The 17165-nt window shown below is 45.8% G+C and overlaps 1 protein-coding gene across 1 annotated transcript in view; it reads right to left on the reverse strand.

The window, feature by feature from the left end:
- The window catches only part of FNBP1 (formin binding protein 1), a 155541-nt gene extending 141256 nt beyond the window's left edge, over window positions 1-14285 (reverse strand). Inside the window, exon 1 of the mRNA XM_029063506.1 lies at window positions 14061-14285. Within this exon, the coding sequence (XP_028919339.1) occupies window positions 14061-14084 (24 nt within the window). The 5' untranslated portion in view covers window positions 14085-14285. The remainder of the gene's footprint in view (window positions 1-14060) is intronic.
- Between the last annotated feature and the right edge of the window lie 2880 nt (window positions 14286-17165).

Here is a 17165-nt window from a genome sequence, read left to right on the forward strand (position 1 = left end):
TACTGATGTACCACCTTTCATCCAAGGACCTCAAAATACTTCAAAAGGAAGAACTTATATTTACCTTCACTTTTCCTCTCTGTACAGATAAGCATCATTATCAAGATTTTTATAGACCGAGGCCCCCAGAGGAGCCCAATGTCTTGCAAGTGAATGTCAGAACAGGGACTTGAGTCCAGATCTGACTACTCCTCTGGTTCTTAAGCCAGTGGTTGCCATGGATTCCTTCTGCACTTCAAAAACCCCCTCTCTATTTCTGCCCCTAAATTTCCCCTTTCATTATAATCAACCCATGGTATTTATTGAACACTTACTATGTGCAAAGCACTAAACTAAGCACTTGAGAGAGTACATTACAACAGAGTTAGCCGACATATCCCGGGTCTATAACCAACTCACAGCCTAGAGGGGGAGACAGACATTAATATGAATCGATAAGTACCCAGAAGTCGACGATTCCATTACTTTGGTAAATAACCCCAGCCCAACCCCGGTTCTTGGTCCTGAAGTCTTAGGACAGAGACTCAACCATCATTCCTGAGAGGAGATGAAATAGGAGATGAATTCTAAATTAGATCTTGACTAACCATTTTTCTGTGAGTGCAATTCAGAAGTAAAAGTGATTACAAACTGGTCAGCATCACCAGGGACCTGCCTAGAGTGAGCACGGACATTGGCTCTACTTTCCTCTCCCAAAAAGTCGAAGGAGAAAATCTACCTTGGGGTCAAGTCAATCAATCATTTGTATTTACTGAACACTTATTAAGAAGTCTCCAGCCCACTTTCATTTTTTCCAAATAGTGGAGAGCATCATGTTGAGAGACAAAAATGGGAGGGCTTAAGATGAAAGTTAATACAATGTCCACTGAACACTGCTACTGACTTCTCCTGGATTGCGACTTAACTCTCTGCTCTCCTTGTTAACAACTTAATCCCTACCCTGTCATCATCTTCTCCCACTACCTAGATCTACCTCAAGTTCTCCATAACTCCAATAAATCCAAACCTATAATTTTTTTTCCCAAGTTTATTCACTCTTTGTTGTTGCTGCTGAATGCTGTGGTTTTGTCTGTAGCTGCATGTTATGAGTTCATGTCTTTCATCTATGTTTGCTTAATCTTTTATGACTGCATTTGAAACACATTTTGTACTATGCCCAACACAGTTCTTTAAAACCCAGTAGGTGTTTTCTAAATGTTTAGGGGTGGCAAATTTGCTTTAATAAGAACAGTTTTTAAAGAGAGCAGAGAATAGTGTAAGCTTATTTGTGGTCTTCAGAGAGTTCTGTGAATAAATTCAAAGGTAGTGTATTTGTTCAATTTACTAAAACATGGATACTGGCCCAATCTTTGGTCAATTTAGTAATCCAATTGTTTTGCAAGAGCCCATTCTGCAGAGGATATTTTTTGCTTTCTGATATTTTTTCCCCCTCAGTTGTCCTTTCATTTTCAGGTTTTGAATATATTATCCAATGAAAACTAGACTCCAGACTGTAAGCTCCTTGTGGGCAGGTAACATGTCTACCAACTCTGTTAGACTGTACTCTCCTAAGTGCTTAGACTGGTCCTCTGAACACGCTAAGTGTTCAAGAAATTAAATGGAGGTGAGAGATTTCCAGGGAGTTACAGTTTGGGTCAGGCTGCTTAAAGAACACTTTAAGGACAATCTGGGCTAAATTGGCCAACATAACCTCTCATTAAAAGCTGATATGATGAGCACACCAAGCTGATAAACAGCTCATCTCTGATAAGGCAGGGGTTGCAATCTTGAAGAACTCTGTTGAGGAAAAAACAAAACACTTCTGGCAGGTTCGATGCCACGTGCACAACCAGATGTGCTATGAGGGGAAATGCTCCTTAATGGCCCAAAAATGTCACCCCAAAATGACTAATGAAAACACATGCCACTGGAGAGCTGATTGTGCTACTGGAAATGCTTGTACGCGTCCTTTATCGGCTCAAGCAAAAACTTAAAATTATTTAAGACTGCATTACCATCTTAATTTTTAAAGAAGGTATGTTTCCCCCTTATTCTCTCCATTAAATATCCACTTGCCTTAAACTAGCCTACATTTTCTGACAAACATTATTGATTGATTGAATATTACCTCTGGGGTCCCAATTCTAATATTAATTCTGTCCAAATATGTGAAATATACATGAACTGGCAGGCAACATGTAAGTGAAAAAAAGATTCAACCTTCCTTCTCTGATTAGAGAGAGAAATCAGTGTTAAGCCGTCTTCCAACTTCATCCACCTGTTTCAGGAGAAGCTGAATCATCGCACTTTAAAACCAAAACATCAAAAAATTACTCTCAAAAGTGTGTGGACTTTAAAATAGACCATTCACAACATTTGGTGAAACTGCATTCTGAGAAGTACCAATAGTTACTCGGGAAAACTTCTCTCTGAATTTTTTAGGAACTTTGACCAGAAACGCAACCTTTCGAGGATCCCCTTGCCACCGAAGAAAGCCTCCGGAGGGGGGTGGTCCATTAGGGTCCAATTTTCAGCCAGGATGGCAAGAAGGACCACCCACAGCAGCCGTGAGAAGTGGCGGAGAGCCTGTACAGAACACCTAGTGCAACCAGAAACTCCAAGAAAGGCCAGTGAAAATGGGGCCATCATCATCATTTTGGGGTGATGGCAGTGGCTGGCAAACGCAGAGGGGCCACTGGGGATTCCTAATATTAATATGAACTTGACATCGCATGTTACGCCAGATGCACTGTGCAGAATGATTTCATCTCATGGGATACTAAGTAGAAGTACACTGAGCTTGCCTTCCCTTGAGCTACTCCTAACCATTTCCGATCATTCTGAATCAAAGTTTGGAGGCTCCTATTGCCTCCAAATTCCACAGAGATGATTTCCCCTGGCCCCCTATGGAAAAAAATGGCCAAAATTATTATGCTTTGGAAGCAGAATTTTCAGATGCCACCAAAAACTTGATTTAAATGAGTACAGAAGTTACAGAAATATTTAGTCAGTGTAACAAGGTCTAGTTACTTTAGTGTTGTGAGACAATCAACATTTCCGGCCTATGTGGCGGTTCCTTTGTCCTCTCATTTCTTCTTTAAAAATACAAGATGAAACTTAAAAGAAAAACAGCAGCTCAGCCAGTTGAATGATGTGGCAGCTCTCTCTCTAATGCTGCCAGATTTTCTTTTGCAGTAGAAATGAAGAAAAGTTTTGGCTACATGCCCCTTAATGAACAAAACACTTATAAAATCCTATTATATCTAGGTCAGGACCACAGTGGTCATATTTTTCCTTGTTCTTTTTCACTGAAGATGCATGCTAATTCAATTTGCTTATTTTTTATGTTTATATTATTTTAGAAGTTCAGAATTTAGTGCATGAACTTCTATCTCTGAATGGAAAAAAGAAAATCACCAAGTTAACAGTCACTGAAAAGTCATAGGACTCATTAAAACTGGCAAAGAATAAGTCGTTTCACCAGAAAATGTGAGAATTTCTACATACAGACCATTCCAAGAAGTAAGGGCACAACACACACCAAATTGATAGTAAATATCCAGTTCTGCAGTACCTAATGTTCATTCAACTCCCTTCGGCACAAAAGCAAGCCTAAATCATTTGAAAAAATCTCTATTTTAGAGATCTGCTTCAAAGATAGCACACTCTTTAAACAGTGTAAATTCAACAAATGCCAAAGAAACCAAACAGTATTTCATAATCGTTCACTTCTTCCAAATTATAAAAATTGCTTCTGAAGCAATGTGGTTGTAATCCACAGAGCAATTATAATGCACGTCCCCTCAAAACTCCATTGATTAATAACTGGGGTGTGGGTTGATGGCCTAAATTTAAACCTCTCCTCCAAATGAATAGGATTAATGAAATTGGGAAAATGAGAAAGACCCAATCCACTTACTGAAATAGTCACTTGTGGGGCGTAGGAGTAAGAAAGAGACCCAGCCGTTTGATAGGTCGGTAATTTCATGACTCCAAAAAGGCGTTTCTGCTCTACTTGTGACTCGCCCGAAAAGACTACTCATGTGGGAATAAGTCAATGAAAGTATGTGTCATGATTTTAAAATGTCTCGGCGAGAGGTTCGGAGGGAAACTACAACTAATAGGAGCTACAATTCATCAGATTAGTAGATCCCAACATGCTTAAGTGCTCGAAAAAGGAGCATTTATTTCTCATGTTGATTATGAAGAATGCCTCAAAAAAAGAAATCCACTGAGCGCAATTGAAATTACAGTTTAAAAAATTTACCTAGTTTAACCAAATGCAAGGATTAGAAACAACCTCTTCAATTTCTAAAAAATGGAAGAGTTTAATTGATCATACTTTTCTGCCTGTAACCCCAATGGGTTTTTCTATTACGAAGACATTCGCAAAACACGAAGCATGATGAAAAAGAAAATGGCAAGACGCAGCACTTTACAAAAATAACAGAATCATTATGATTTACCTCATCCGATCTGTTGCCAAATCCTGCCGGTTCTTCACAACATTCCCCGGCTCCGCCCCTTCCTCTCCACCCAAACAGCTATCACCCTGGTACAAACTCTGGTCAAAAACACAGCTAGGTAATAATAATGACTGTGGCATTTGTTAAATGCTTACTATTTGCCAGGCACTGCACTAACCACTGGGTAGATACAAGCAAATTAGGTTGGATACAGTCCCTGCCCCACATAAGGCTCGCAGTCTTAATCCTCATTTTACAGGGAACTGAGAGCTCCAGAGAAGTTGTGACTTGCCCAAGGTCACACAGCAGACAAGTGGCAGAGCCAGGATTAGAACCCAGGTCTTTCTGACTCCAGGGCCCGTGCTCTATCCACTAAGCCACGCTGCTTCTAAGATCAGTTCCTTTGCTTGCTGCCTCCAGCCTCTCTCTAGTTCTCACGGTTAGACGGCAGAGTGTGGCATTATTTAGCAGACATCAATCAATGGTATTTCCACTCCTCAAAACCTCCCTGTGGCTTTCTGTGTCTACACGGCAAGCAAAAGCTCCTCGCGTTCATCTTCACGGCTCTCCGCCAACTTAGATATCTGCCTTCACCTTTTACTCCAACTTGCTCTAATAGTGACAATAGTATTTATTAACCAATGTTCTCTTCGTTAGCCTCCAACTAGCCTTCTAGCTGTCCTCTCCTGTTTCCGACTTTTCGCTCATAACGTTGCCCTGGCTTTGAATCACCTTCCTCCCCAAAGCAGACTGGCCTCAGTTCTCCCCATGTCCTATTCAAGTCCTAACTGAAATTCTACCTCCTCCAACAAGCCTTCCCAGATTAATCCCCAGCACCGCAAGTCAAGAAAACCTATCAGCCACCTCTAGGATTTATGTATTTTTTAAACCTCTCCTCGACGTCTTTGTATATGTTCAATTGTACATTCCCTTATTTCGATTTCTCTATCTGTAAACAATTTACACCCGCTGTCCCTTTTAGAGTATAAGCTCCTTGTAGCAGAGAATTTGTCAGTTTTTTCCTCTAGACTGTGAACTCGTGAGCAGGGAACATAGCTACCAACTCTGTTATATTGTACTCTTCCAAACTCTTAGAGTGCAGCGCTCTGCACACAGTAAGCGCTCACACAATTCGGGTTTAGTCTAGTAAACTGCATCCAGTGGGAGTTGAATGAATACTATTACTCCTACTGAGCCAATTCCAGTTGCAGCATCTGAATAATATGAATCCAACACTTTCACTTTCAACCTTTTTTTCCCCTAAATGTTGTTCATCAACTCTAAAGATCCAGCTGGTAAGATTATATATACATATATAACTAGGGCCAGAAAAAAAAGCATTTCCTGCTTAAGAGATCAAGTTTCTAAGCGATGACACCTACATCTTAGAATCTGAAAAAAACAATAAGTGATGAGTGCAATTCATTTTTACTGAGGAGTACACGGTTTAAGGACCAAAATAAAAGGCATATTTTTAAATTTGGGTGGTGTTTATGAAACATACCCATGAGTAACAAAGGAGGAAATACTGTTAGCTGAAGCTAGGAAGTGGTGATACTTGAACAATCAATGAAGCAAGCCTATTGCACCATCGTCAAATAAGTATTCTTTACCGAAACTGTGTATGGTTTTTAAATGTATAGGGTACATATATGCATCTATTAACATTATTAAAGAGGCCTTTTTAATAGATTTTATTCATTACAAACATCGCTTAAGAACAACCACCTAAAACTTTTCCATAGCTCTGTGATGTTAACACATACCAAAAAAATCAATTGATTGATTTTTCTGCTCCAAAGTCTAAAGAGGTAGTAATTTAGCTATGGTAAATATAGCTAAATATGGTAAACATGGCCTGCAGCAACCTAATGCCCAAATCATAAAGATTTTTTCATGGACAGATTCTGCATTAATGTACTCAATTAAAAAAAAAATTGTTTCATGGTATCTGTTAAGTGCTTACTATGTGCCAGGCACTATAGTAGATGCACTGGAGTACTGGAGTAGATACAGGCTAATCAAGTTGGACACAGTACACGTCCTACATGGGGCTCACAGTCTTCATACCTATTTTACAGATGAAGTAACTGAAGCACAGAGAAGTGACTTACCCAAGGTCACACAGCCGAATGGTGGCCGACCTGGGATTATTTTGCCCTATCCAATCTGGATGAACTACTGTAAAATTCCCTGAATTCTCCTGGAATATACTATTGTTCTTACCCGGTGCCACGGCACTTGAATAAACTATCATTGATTGTCCAGCCTACTCACTTCTCTTCCTTCTCTAGCCTGTCAGCCATTTCACTGACTATTTCAAGGTCCACTCGAAGGGAGAGGTGGACAAGGAGGGAGGAACCCAATCGTTTTTCTCAATCCGGGCAGCTTCGTTTAAGGGATTAGTGGGAGATGTTGAAACCATTTACTAAAATTAGGTTTATGGATTTGCCTGGTGATTTTATTTGTCCCCAATTTCCCTGCCCTCCAAGGGCATCCCATTCCCCTCCAATCCAATCAAAAGATCCCAACCCCCAGCTTCATGGCAGCTCCACCAGCCCTCTCCCTGTCCTCTTTGACAGTTACTCCCCAGCCTATGCTCTTCATCTCTCCCAAGCGAACCAACTCATGGTGCCTTGCTCTCCCCCTCACGCTTTCTCCCTGACCAGAATTCTCCGCCACTTCAAATCCACCACCCCAAACCTCTGGGCATCTTCAAAGCCCACCTGAAATCTCTCTTCCTCTGGGCGGCTTTCCTCAATTAATTCATTTTCTCCTCGCCAAGTGACAGTCTCCCAACTATCATCCCAGAACTTCTGCACTCCTCAGCACTTAGTATTAATAATACTTATAATAGCAATAATGGCATTGGTTAAGAGCTTATTATGCATCAAGAACTGTGTGAAGCACTAAGGTAGATACAAGATAATCAGGTTGGACACAGTCCTTGTCCCATGCCGGGCTCACCGTCTAACTAGGAGAGATAACAGGTCTTGAGTCCTTATTTTAGAGATAAGGAAACTGAGGCACAGAGAAGCTAAGTGACTTGCCCAAGGTCACACAACAGGCAAGTGATGAGCCAGGATTAGAGCCTGGCTCCATCTTGAGCACTTATGTTATTCACTCTACTATTTAAAGCACGTACTCATTCACCTACCACTTGGGAACTTAATTGACACCCTTGCCGCTCAGGAAGATCTGTTTATTTATTTTGACCACTCAAATTGTAAATATGTTTACATTTGTCTCCCTCATTGGAATGTAAGTTCCCTCGGGCAGGTAATGTGTCATGGCATTAGTCTGTACTTCCCATGTGCTCAGTTCAGTGCACTATACCAAATGGATGCTCAATAAATCCTACTACTATTACAGCGACTACCTACCTACCTCTCCACTATCCTCCTCTCCTATCTGTAAATAATTTTGTGACTTCCTATCCTGTTGAATAGTAAACTCTTTTAGGGCAACAATTGGGCTTTACCTCTACTGTACTATTCTAAAGTACAATCCTTTGCCCAAAATAAGGTCAATAAATATTGACTGGATCAATCGTATTTCTCGAGCGCTTCTTGCGTGCAGAGAACTGTACTAAGCCCTTGAGAGAATAGAATATAACAGAGTCAGTAGACACATTCCCAGCCCACAATGAGCTCACAGTCTAGCAGGGGAGACAGACATTAATATAAACTACGGATATGTACATAAGTGCAGAGGGAGGGGTGAATAAAGGGAGCGCATCAGAGCGAGGTAGAAGGGAGTTGGAGAAAAGGAAATGAGCGCTTAGTAAGGGAAGGCCTCTCGGAGAAGATGTGCCTTCCATCAGGCGCTGAAGGTGGAGAGAGTAATTGTCTGTCGGACGTGAGGAGGGAGGAGGTTCCAGGCCAGAGGCAGGACGTGGGCGAGGTCGGCGGCGAGATAGATGAGATCGAGGTAGGTTGGCATCAGAGGAGTGAGGTGCGTGGGCTGGGTTGTAATAGGAGAACAGTGAGGTAAGATAGGAGGGGGCAAGGCGATTGAGTGCTTTAAAGCCCATGGTAAGCTTTAAGCTTTGACCAAGCTTTGACGCGAAGGTGGATGGGCCACCACCGGAGATTCTTGAGGAGCGGGGACACGTGGACTGAACGTTTTTGTAGGAAAATGATCCGGACAGCAGAGTGAAGTATAGACTGGAGCAGGGAGAGACAGGAGGCAGGCAGGTCAGCAAGGAGGCTGATCCAAAAATACATGATACATACATTCATAATTGATTAAAGTCTTGTATTCTAATTTTAAAGGAGAACTTGGCTTTTAAAATCAATCTTGAAAGAGTCCCCTGTCTGCTTACCAAGGTGAATAAAAATGTGACAAAAAAGGTTAATTTTTTAATGGTATTTGTTAAACGCTTCCTATGTGCCAGGCACTGTATTAAGAACTGGGGTAGACACAAGCTATTCAGGTTAGATACGGTCCTTGTCCCACATAAGGCTCAAAATCTTAATCCATATTTTACAGATGAGGTAACTGAGGCCCAGAGAAGTCAAGTGACTCGCCCAAGGTCACCCAGTAGACATAAAGTGGAGCCGGGATTCAAACCCAGGCCCTTCCGACTCCCAGGTCCGTGCTCAATGCACTAGGCCATGCAGCTTCTCTTTTGTTCACTTCATTACCTTTGTTGCATCTCACAAAAAAAATTGCTTTTTAGGAGGATACATTTTCAGAGATGGCACTTCCACTGGAGCAGCACGGACTCACCCAAAGGCCACGGAAAGGTCTCCTGGCATTAACTCTAAGGCGGCTCTTGACGTACCTGAACTCGACCTCAGCCTTGGCTCAGGTCAGCCTGCAAGTTCTACAGGTCCCGGATCCACGGGGCCAACCCAAACCTACCCCCGTCCAGGGTTTGGACTGGATTTGGATTCAATTTCCGACCTCCTCCCCACTCCTGCCCTCTTTCCTTCGAGGTCACTCCTGGCTGGAGCCCAGCATAATGACGGCCGAGACGTTGCTGCACACGCAAAGTGCTATCCCCTATGGGATGGGTTATGTCAGTCGATTACTTCTAGAATCAGTCGTAGGAATTTCAATCCCAGGACTACTCAATCAAAGACATTTATTGTGCCGGAGTGCTTTCTCCTGAACTACAAGCCAGAAGGCCCTAGGTTCTAATCCCGGCTCTGCCGTTTGTCTGCTGTGTGACTTTGGGCAAGTTACTTAATTTCTCTGTACCTCAGTTTACTCATCCGCAAAAATGAGGATTAAGAGGGTCAGCACAGTCTGTGGGACATAGACTGTGTCCATCCTGATTATCTTGTATCTTCCCCAGCGCTTAGAAAGTACTTGAATACAAAAAAAAAGAAAAACCAACTAAAAATAAACACACACACGCAAAACTAAGTACTTGTTTCAATATAACAACAGCGAGACCATGTCCCCTGCCCTCGAGGAGTCAACAGTGGGGGAGTCAGACACGAGAATTATTTACCAAAAGTGAAAATCAGGAGGTACAAGTATAAAGCACTAAGCAGTAAAAAAAAAAAATTAAAACTGAATAAATATTTGAATGGACAGGTCAACATATAAATTTATTTACATATGCTCAATATATCAGTATATATTTTATACTGTCCCTCTCTTTTTTCCTTCTATTCTCATCTATGCCAGGGTCTACAAAATACTTGTTTCACTACTGCACACTTCTGTACTCTTTACAAAGCCTCTAACTAATGGTACTCTGAACACCAGAAAATTTTGTTGTAAAATTGGGTATCGAAGAACCATCTACAGAAAATTCATATTTACTCTCGCACCTTCGACTCGATCCTATTTTCCCCGACAGTCATCATTTACGATTATTATACAAGCCAAAAATGCTGGGCTACTCAGATGCGTGTGATGATCCGATGTGTATTCCTTAAGCTATTCAGATGTGTGTGATGATCAGAACTATACATAAACATATATTTTGAGGTCGCACTGTATTTTAAGGCCATATGGTGAAACTTCATTAAACCATCTCGTTTTCTATTTACAGTAAAATACACAGTTTCAAAATCGACCCATCTAAAAGCTATGTCAAATCAAGTTTCCCTTTACGTGTTATTTCATCTTTAACAAAGTGATCAATTCAAAGAATACCAAGTAGGTTTTAAATGTTTACGGGAAATTCACACATCCAAAAATATCCCTGCAGAGAACTATGCTGTGACAAGCATCTTGTTCAATATTAACAACTACAATATTTGGGGAATCCCAGTGATGACCGATGACAATATAACCTGCTCCCAACCTAACTTCTGACAATCCAAGCCACAATTCTGGGCATTTTTTTCTTTCTCAAGAGCAGTTCTGCCAAGTTTGTTTTTCAACACCCTATCATTAAGTCATTACATACATTCATTCACCATCCCAAAGCCACCATTCAAAGAAAACCCTCAATCACGGTTTTCCACCATCTGTCAAAGAGAATATATACCCCAAGTCCTTGACCACCAATGCCTGTGATCTTTCAGTTTACCGTTGTGATTGTATTCAACTGGCTAGTTCCCATATTCCAAAATCGTGGCCAACGACCAGAAAAGAGCCTGTTGAGCCCTTCCGCTGGATTATTGACCGTGGTTTAGCAGAAGGAGCCCGGGTTTAGGAGTCAGAGGTGGTGGGTTCTAATCCCGGGCTCTGCCACTTGTCAGCTGCGTGACTTTGGGCAAGTCACTTCACTTCTCTGGGCCTCAGTTATCTCATCTGTAAAAGGGGGATTAAGACGGTGAGCCCCGCATGGGACAACCTGATTACCCTGCATCTACCCCAACGCTTAGAACAGTGCTGGGCACGTAGTAAGCGCTTAGCAAGTACCATCATTATTATTATTATTTCTAGTTGATCATGGGCTGATGTAGCTCTTCCAAGCCAATCGGAAGACACGCCGCTTCGGATGCTCACTAGATGGTTAGCTCCTTGAGGGCAGGCCTCAGTGTCTACCAACTTGTCCGTACACTCCCAAGTGCTCAGTACAGTTCTCGCCACAAAGTGGGCGTTCACTAAATATCACTGATTGACTGATACCCAAAATTGAGGCTTTCCTCCCTCCACCCCACCCCACAGTGCTTAGTGTAAAAGGAAACTGCTTTATTTACTTTCTGCCATTCCCCTCCCCACAACTATATCCCCTTTTATAAAATTCACCGAATTTCCCCACCCAACTAAACGCCCACACACTAGAGGACCGCAGAAACTTCTCCGTTACTCCTCCCTCCATCTCCTTTTCAGAGCCCTCCTTCAACAAGTGAAAGGATATGTAAGATTAATTCGTACAAATAAACGTTGTGTTCATTTTTTCCCCAAAGATTTTTTTTTAATACTAAAATATTTTAATATTTTTTTAACAGTACATCGCGCCGAATCAATGCCACAACTAATTAACGTACGAGGAAAAAAAACCACAAAAGAGATCATCGAGTCATTTCAAATGCCCGAGTCTCATAGCTGCAGCAAACCCGAAAACATCAGTGACCGGCAGGACAAGTTTTTATTAAACCTTGCTAAATTTTCCTCCTTTCAGGCAACTACCGCCTAGGCGTTTTCGATCGCAGCGCTGTCATGTCTTGGGTTCAGGAAAGGTTATGTAAAACCATTAGACCAAAACAATTTAATTGAAAAAAGGGAGGATGCCCTTGGTTTCTGTAACCTTATTTTACCCTGATGTGGAGACTCCTTCGCCCCACCCCAAAACAATCACCTCTCCCTCCCACCTTTCTTATCCCTCCGATGGCATCTTAAAAGGTTTTTAAGGGATAATTTGCATCACACTGGGAAACATCCTACGTTCATTTACTTTTCTCTTGCCACAGAGATCCCGCCCAGCCTCCCAGACATTTCATTGACCTTCCTCTCCCTCCACAACCCTCCTTTCCCACTGCTCAAATGAACAGGAATCATTTTGCAGAACATGAGCCATGAGACCCTCTTCTTTCCCCCAAACCCAGCTTTCTCTCCCCAAGATGAGCAGTTTCCTTGTCCTCCCATAGTCTCTCTGTGCAGTGAGGCCCCGGGCCCAAAGATAATGATAATTAACAATGGTATTTGTTAAGCCCTTATTATGTGCCAGGCACTGCTCTAAGCGCTGGGAGGGATCCAAACAAATGAGGTGGACCCCACTCCCCGTCCCACGTGGGGCTCAAGGTCTCGATCCCCATTTTACAGATGGAGGGAACTGAGGCCCAGAGAAGTGAAGTGACTTGGCCAAGGTCACCCAGCAGACCAGTAGGGGAGCTGGGATGAGCACTCCGGTCTCCCAGGCCTTTGCTCGGCTCGTGGTGGGCAGGGAACGTGTTGGATGTTCCACTGTCCTTTCCCGGGCGCTTAGTACAGTGATCCGCACCCGATAAGGGCTCCCTTAATAGGATTGATAATTGGCAGAGCTGGCAGTGCCCCCCACCCAAGCTTGCCCCTTCTAAAAGGCCTCCCCCCATTCAAAACCATGCCACCTTTTCCTTCTAGGTCCATCTTTCTCCAGGGGGTGCCAAGGTACCCCCAAATCTTTCCCCCCCGCGCCAAACCATGCCACCTTTTCCTTCGAGATCCATCTTTCTCCAGGGGGTGCCAAGGTACCCCCAAATCTTTCCCACCAGCCCCATTGCCCTTCCTTGGATTCCCTCCATCCAGACCCCCCTTCCTCCCCTTCCATCCCCCCTCCAGGTCCTCCAAAGCCCCCAGACCTGCCCAGGGAGCCCCCTTTGGCGACCACCCGAGAGCCCCCCCGCCCCAAACCCAGGCCCCCTCCCCTCCAGCCAACCCTCCCCCAGCCTGCACCCCCTTCCCTGGGGTCAGGACCTGTCCCAGCCTCCACGGCCCAGACAGGGGCTGAGCAAAAGGGGGGGGATCCTAACGAAGACCCCCAACCCCATCCAGCCTGGGGCAGGGGGGCCAGTCCTCCCAACCCTACCCACTCCACCCAGACTGGGGCAGGGGGGGCCAGTCCCCCTACCCCAACCCACCCCAACTAACCTGGGGCAGGGGGGCCAGTCCCCCTACTCCAATCCACCCCAACCAGCCTGGGGCAGGGGTGCCATCCTCCACCGCAACCCACCCCAACCAGCCAGAGGCAGGGGTGCCAGTCCCCCTACCCCAACCCAACCCACCCAGCCAGGGGCGGGGTTGCCAGTCCCCCTACCCGAATCCACCCCAACCAGCCTGGGGCAGGGGTGCCAGTTCCCCTACCCCAATCCACCCCACCCAGGCTGGGGCAGGGGTGCCAGTCCCCCCCAACCCTACAAGCCAGGGGCAGGGGTACCAGTCCCCCTACCCCAATCCACCCCAACCAGCCTGGGGCAGGAGTGCAAGTCCCCCTACCCCAATCCACCCCAACCAGCCTGGGGCAGGGATGCCAGTCCCCCTACCCCAATCCACCCCACCCAGGCTGGGGCAGGGGTTCCAGTCCTCCCACCCCCATCCACCCCACCCAACCTGGGGCAGGGATGCCAGTCCCCCCTACCCCACCCCAACCAGCCAGGGGCAGGGATGCCAGTCCCCCCACCCCACCTGCGCCAGCGGTGCCAGTCCCCCCCCCATCTGAGCCTGCTTCCCCCCAAATGGACAAACCCTCCAGAGCCCCCTCTTCCTGGCATCCAGCCGGGCACTCACCCACAGCTCGGTGCCCCAGCTCATGGTGCAGAGAGCGGGGTGGGCAGCTCCGGCCAGCTGGACTCTCTGCCCCGCTTGGTGCCAAGCCCAGGGGCAGGGGGGGAGGGTGGAGGTGCGGCCAAGCCGGAGCAGGAGGAACAGGAACAGGAGCAGCAGCGGCAGCTCCCCCAGCAAAATGGCCAGGACGGGCCGCAGCGGCTGCTGCTGCTGCTGCTGCTGCCGGGGCACGGGGGGGGGCGGGGCCGCCAGGAGGGAGGAGGGGATTGACAGCTCCCGCGGGCGCGCGCACGCACACGACGTGCGCGCCCCCCGCCGGGCCCCGGCCGCGCGCCTCTGAGAGGACAGGCCTGCGCCAACCACCATCATGGTGGGCCTAGTGAGGCGCTGCCTTTGTGCACAACACTGTTCTAAGCGCTGGGGGAGAGACGGGGGACTCAGGGGGTCCCACGGGAGGCCCCCACGCTTCATCCCCATTTGACACATGAGGGAACTGAGGCCCAGAGAATAATAATAATAATGTTGTAATTTGTTAAGCCCTTACTCTGTGCAGAGCACTGTTCTAAGCGCTGGGGGAGACACAGGGGACTCAGGGGGTCCCACGGGAGGCCCCCACGCTTCATCCCCATTTGACACATGAGGGAACGGAGGCCCAGAGAATAATAATAATAATAATGTTGGCATTTGTTAAGCGCTTACTCTGTGCAGAGCACTGTTCTAAGCGCTGGGGGAGACACAGGGGACTCAGGGGGTCCCACGGGAGGCCCCCACGCTTCATCCCCATTTGACACATGAGGGAACGGAGGCCCAGAGAATAAGAATAATAATAATGTTGGCATTTGTTAAGCGCTTACTCTGTGCAGAGCACTGTTCTAAGCGCTGGGGGAGACACAGGGGACTCAGGGGGTCCCACGGGAGGCCCCCACGCTTCATCCCCATTTGACACATGAGGGAACGGAGGCCCAGAGAATAATAATAATAATGTTGGCATTTGTTAAGCGCTTACTCTGTGCAGAGCACTGTTCTAAGTGCTGGGGGAGAGACAGGGTGATCAGAGGGTCCCACGGGAGGCTCCCAGCCTTGATCCCCATTTGAAAGATGAGGGAACTGAGGCCCAGAGAAGAAGAAGAAGAAGAATGATCGGATTTGTTAAGCGCTTACTAGGTGCAGAGCACTGTTCTAAGCGCTGGGGGAGAGATAGGGGCATCAGGGGGTCCCACAGGAGGCTCCCAGGCTTCATCGCCTTTTGACAGATGAGGGAACTGAGGCACACAGAAGAATAAGAATAATGATGGCATTTGTTAAGCGCTTACTAGGTGCAGAGCACTGTTCTAAGCGCTGGGGGAGAGATAGGGGCATCAGGGGGTCCCACAGGAGGCTCCCAGGCTTCATCGCCTTTTGCCAGATGAGGGAACTGAGGCACACAGAAGAATAAGAATAATGATGGCATTTGTTAAGCGCTTACTAGGTGCAGAGCACTGTTCTAAGCGCCGGGGGTGACACAGGGTAATCAGGTGGTCCCATGTGAGACTCACAGCCTTCATCCCCATTTGACAGAGGAGGGAACTGAGGCCCAGAGAATAATAATAATGATGGCATTTGTTAAGCGCTTACTAGGTGCAGAGCACTGTTCTAAGCGCTGGGGGAGATACAAGGTAATCAGGTGGTCCCACGGGAGGCTCCCAGACTTCATCCCTATTTTACAAATGAGGTAACTGAGGCCCAGAGAAGTGAAGTGACTTGCCCACAGTCATACAGCTGACAAGTGGCAGAGCTGGAATTCAAACTCATGACCTCTGACTCCCAAGCCCGGGCTCTTTCCACTGAGTCACGCTGCTTCTGTCTTATTACTAGAACTAAGAATGATGGGATTCCTTAAGCACTACTATGTGCCAAGCACTGTTCTATGTAACAAGCACTGTTCTAAGCACTGGGGATAATCAACATACTGATGATGGTATTCCTTAAGCGCTTACTATGTGCCAAGCACTGTTCTAAGCACTGGGGATAATCAACATATTGATGATGGTGTTCCTTAAGCGCTTACTACGTGCCAAGCACTGTTCTAAGCACTGGGGGTAATCAACATACTGATGATGGTGTTCCTTAAGCACTTACTACGTGCCAAGCACTGTTCTATGTAACAAGCACTGTTCTAAGCACTGGGGGTAATCATTCAATAGTATTTATTGAGCGCTTACTATGTGCAGAGCACTGTACTAAGCGCTTGGAATGAACAAGTCGGCAACAGATAGAGACAGTCCCTGCCGTTTGACGGGCTCACGGTCTAATCGGGGGAGACGGACAGACGAGAACGATGGCGATAAATAGAGTCAAGGGGAAGAACATCTCGTAAAAACAATGGCAACTAAATAGAATCGAGGCGATGTACATTTCATTAACAAAATCAACATACTGATGATGGTATTCCGTAAGTGCTTACTATGTGCCAAGCACGGTTCTAAGCACTGGGAGTAATCATCATACTAATGATGGGATTCCTTAAGCACTTACTCTGTGCCAAGCACTGGAGGTAATCAGCATACTGATGATGGTATTCCTTAAGCACTTACTCTGTGCCAAGCACTAAGCACTGGGGGTAATCTGCATACTAATGATGGTATTTCTTAAGCGCTTACTATGTGCCAAGCACTGTTCCAAGCACTGGGGTAATCATCATGCTAATGATGGTATTTCTTAAGTACTTACTATATGTCAGCGTGGCTCAGTGGAAAGAGCATGGGCTTTGGAGTCAGAGATCATGGGTTCGAATCCCTGCTCTACCACTTGTCAGCTGTGTGACCTTGGGCAAGTCACTTAACTTCTCTGTGCCTCCGTTACCTCATCTGTCAAATGGGGATGAAGACTGTGAGCCCCACGTGGGACAAGCTGATTCCTTTGTGTCTACCCCAGCACTTAGAACAGTGCTCTGTACATAGTAAGCACTTAACAAATACCAACATTATTATTATGTCAAGCACTGTTCCAAGTGCTGGGAGGGATACAAGGTGATCAGGTTGTCCCACGTGGGGCTAGGCTTCATCCCCATTTTACAGATGACCCACCTGAGGCCCAGAGAAGTGAAGTGACTTGCCCGAAGTCACACAG

Source organism: Ornithorhynchus anatinus, chromosome 4 (assembly GCF_004115215.2).
Source record: "Ornithorhynchus anatinus isolate Pmale09 chromosome 4, mOrnAna1.pri.v4, whole genome shotgun sequence".
Lineage (NCBI taxonomy): Eukaryota > Metazoa > Chordata > Mammalia > Monotremata > Ornithorhynchidae > Ornithorhynchus > Ornithorhynchus anatinus.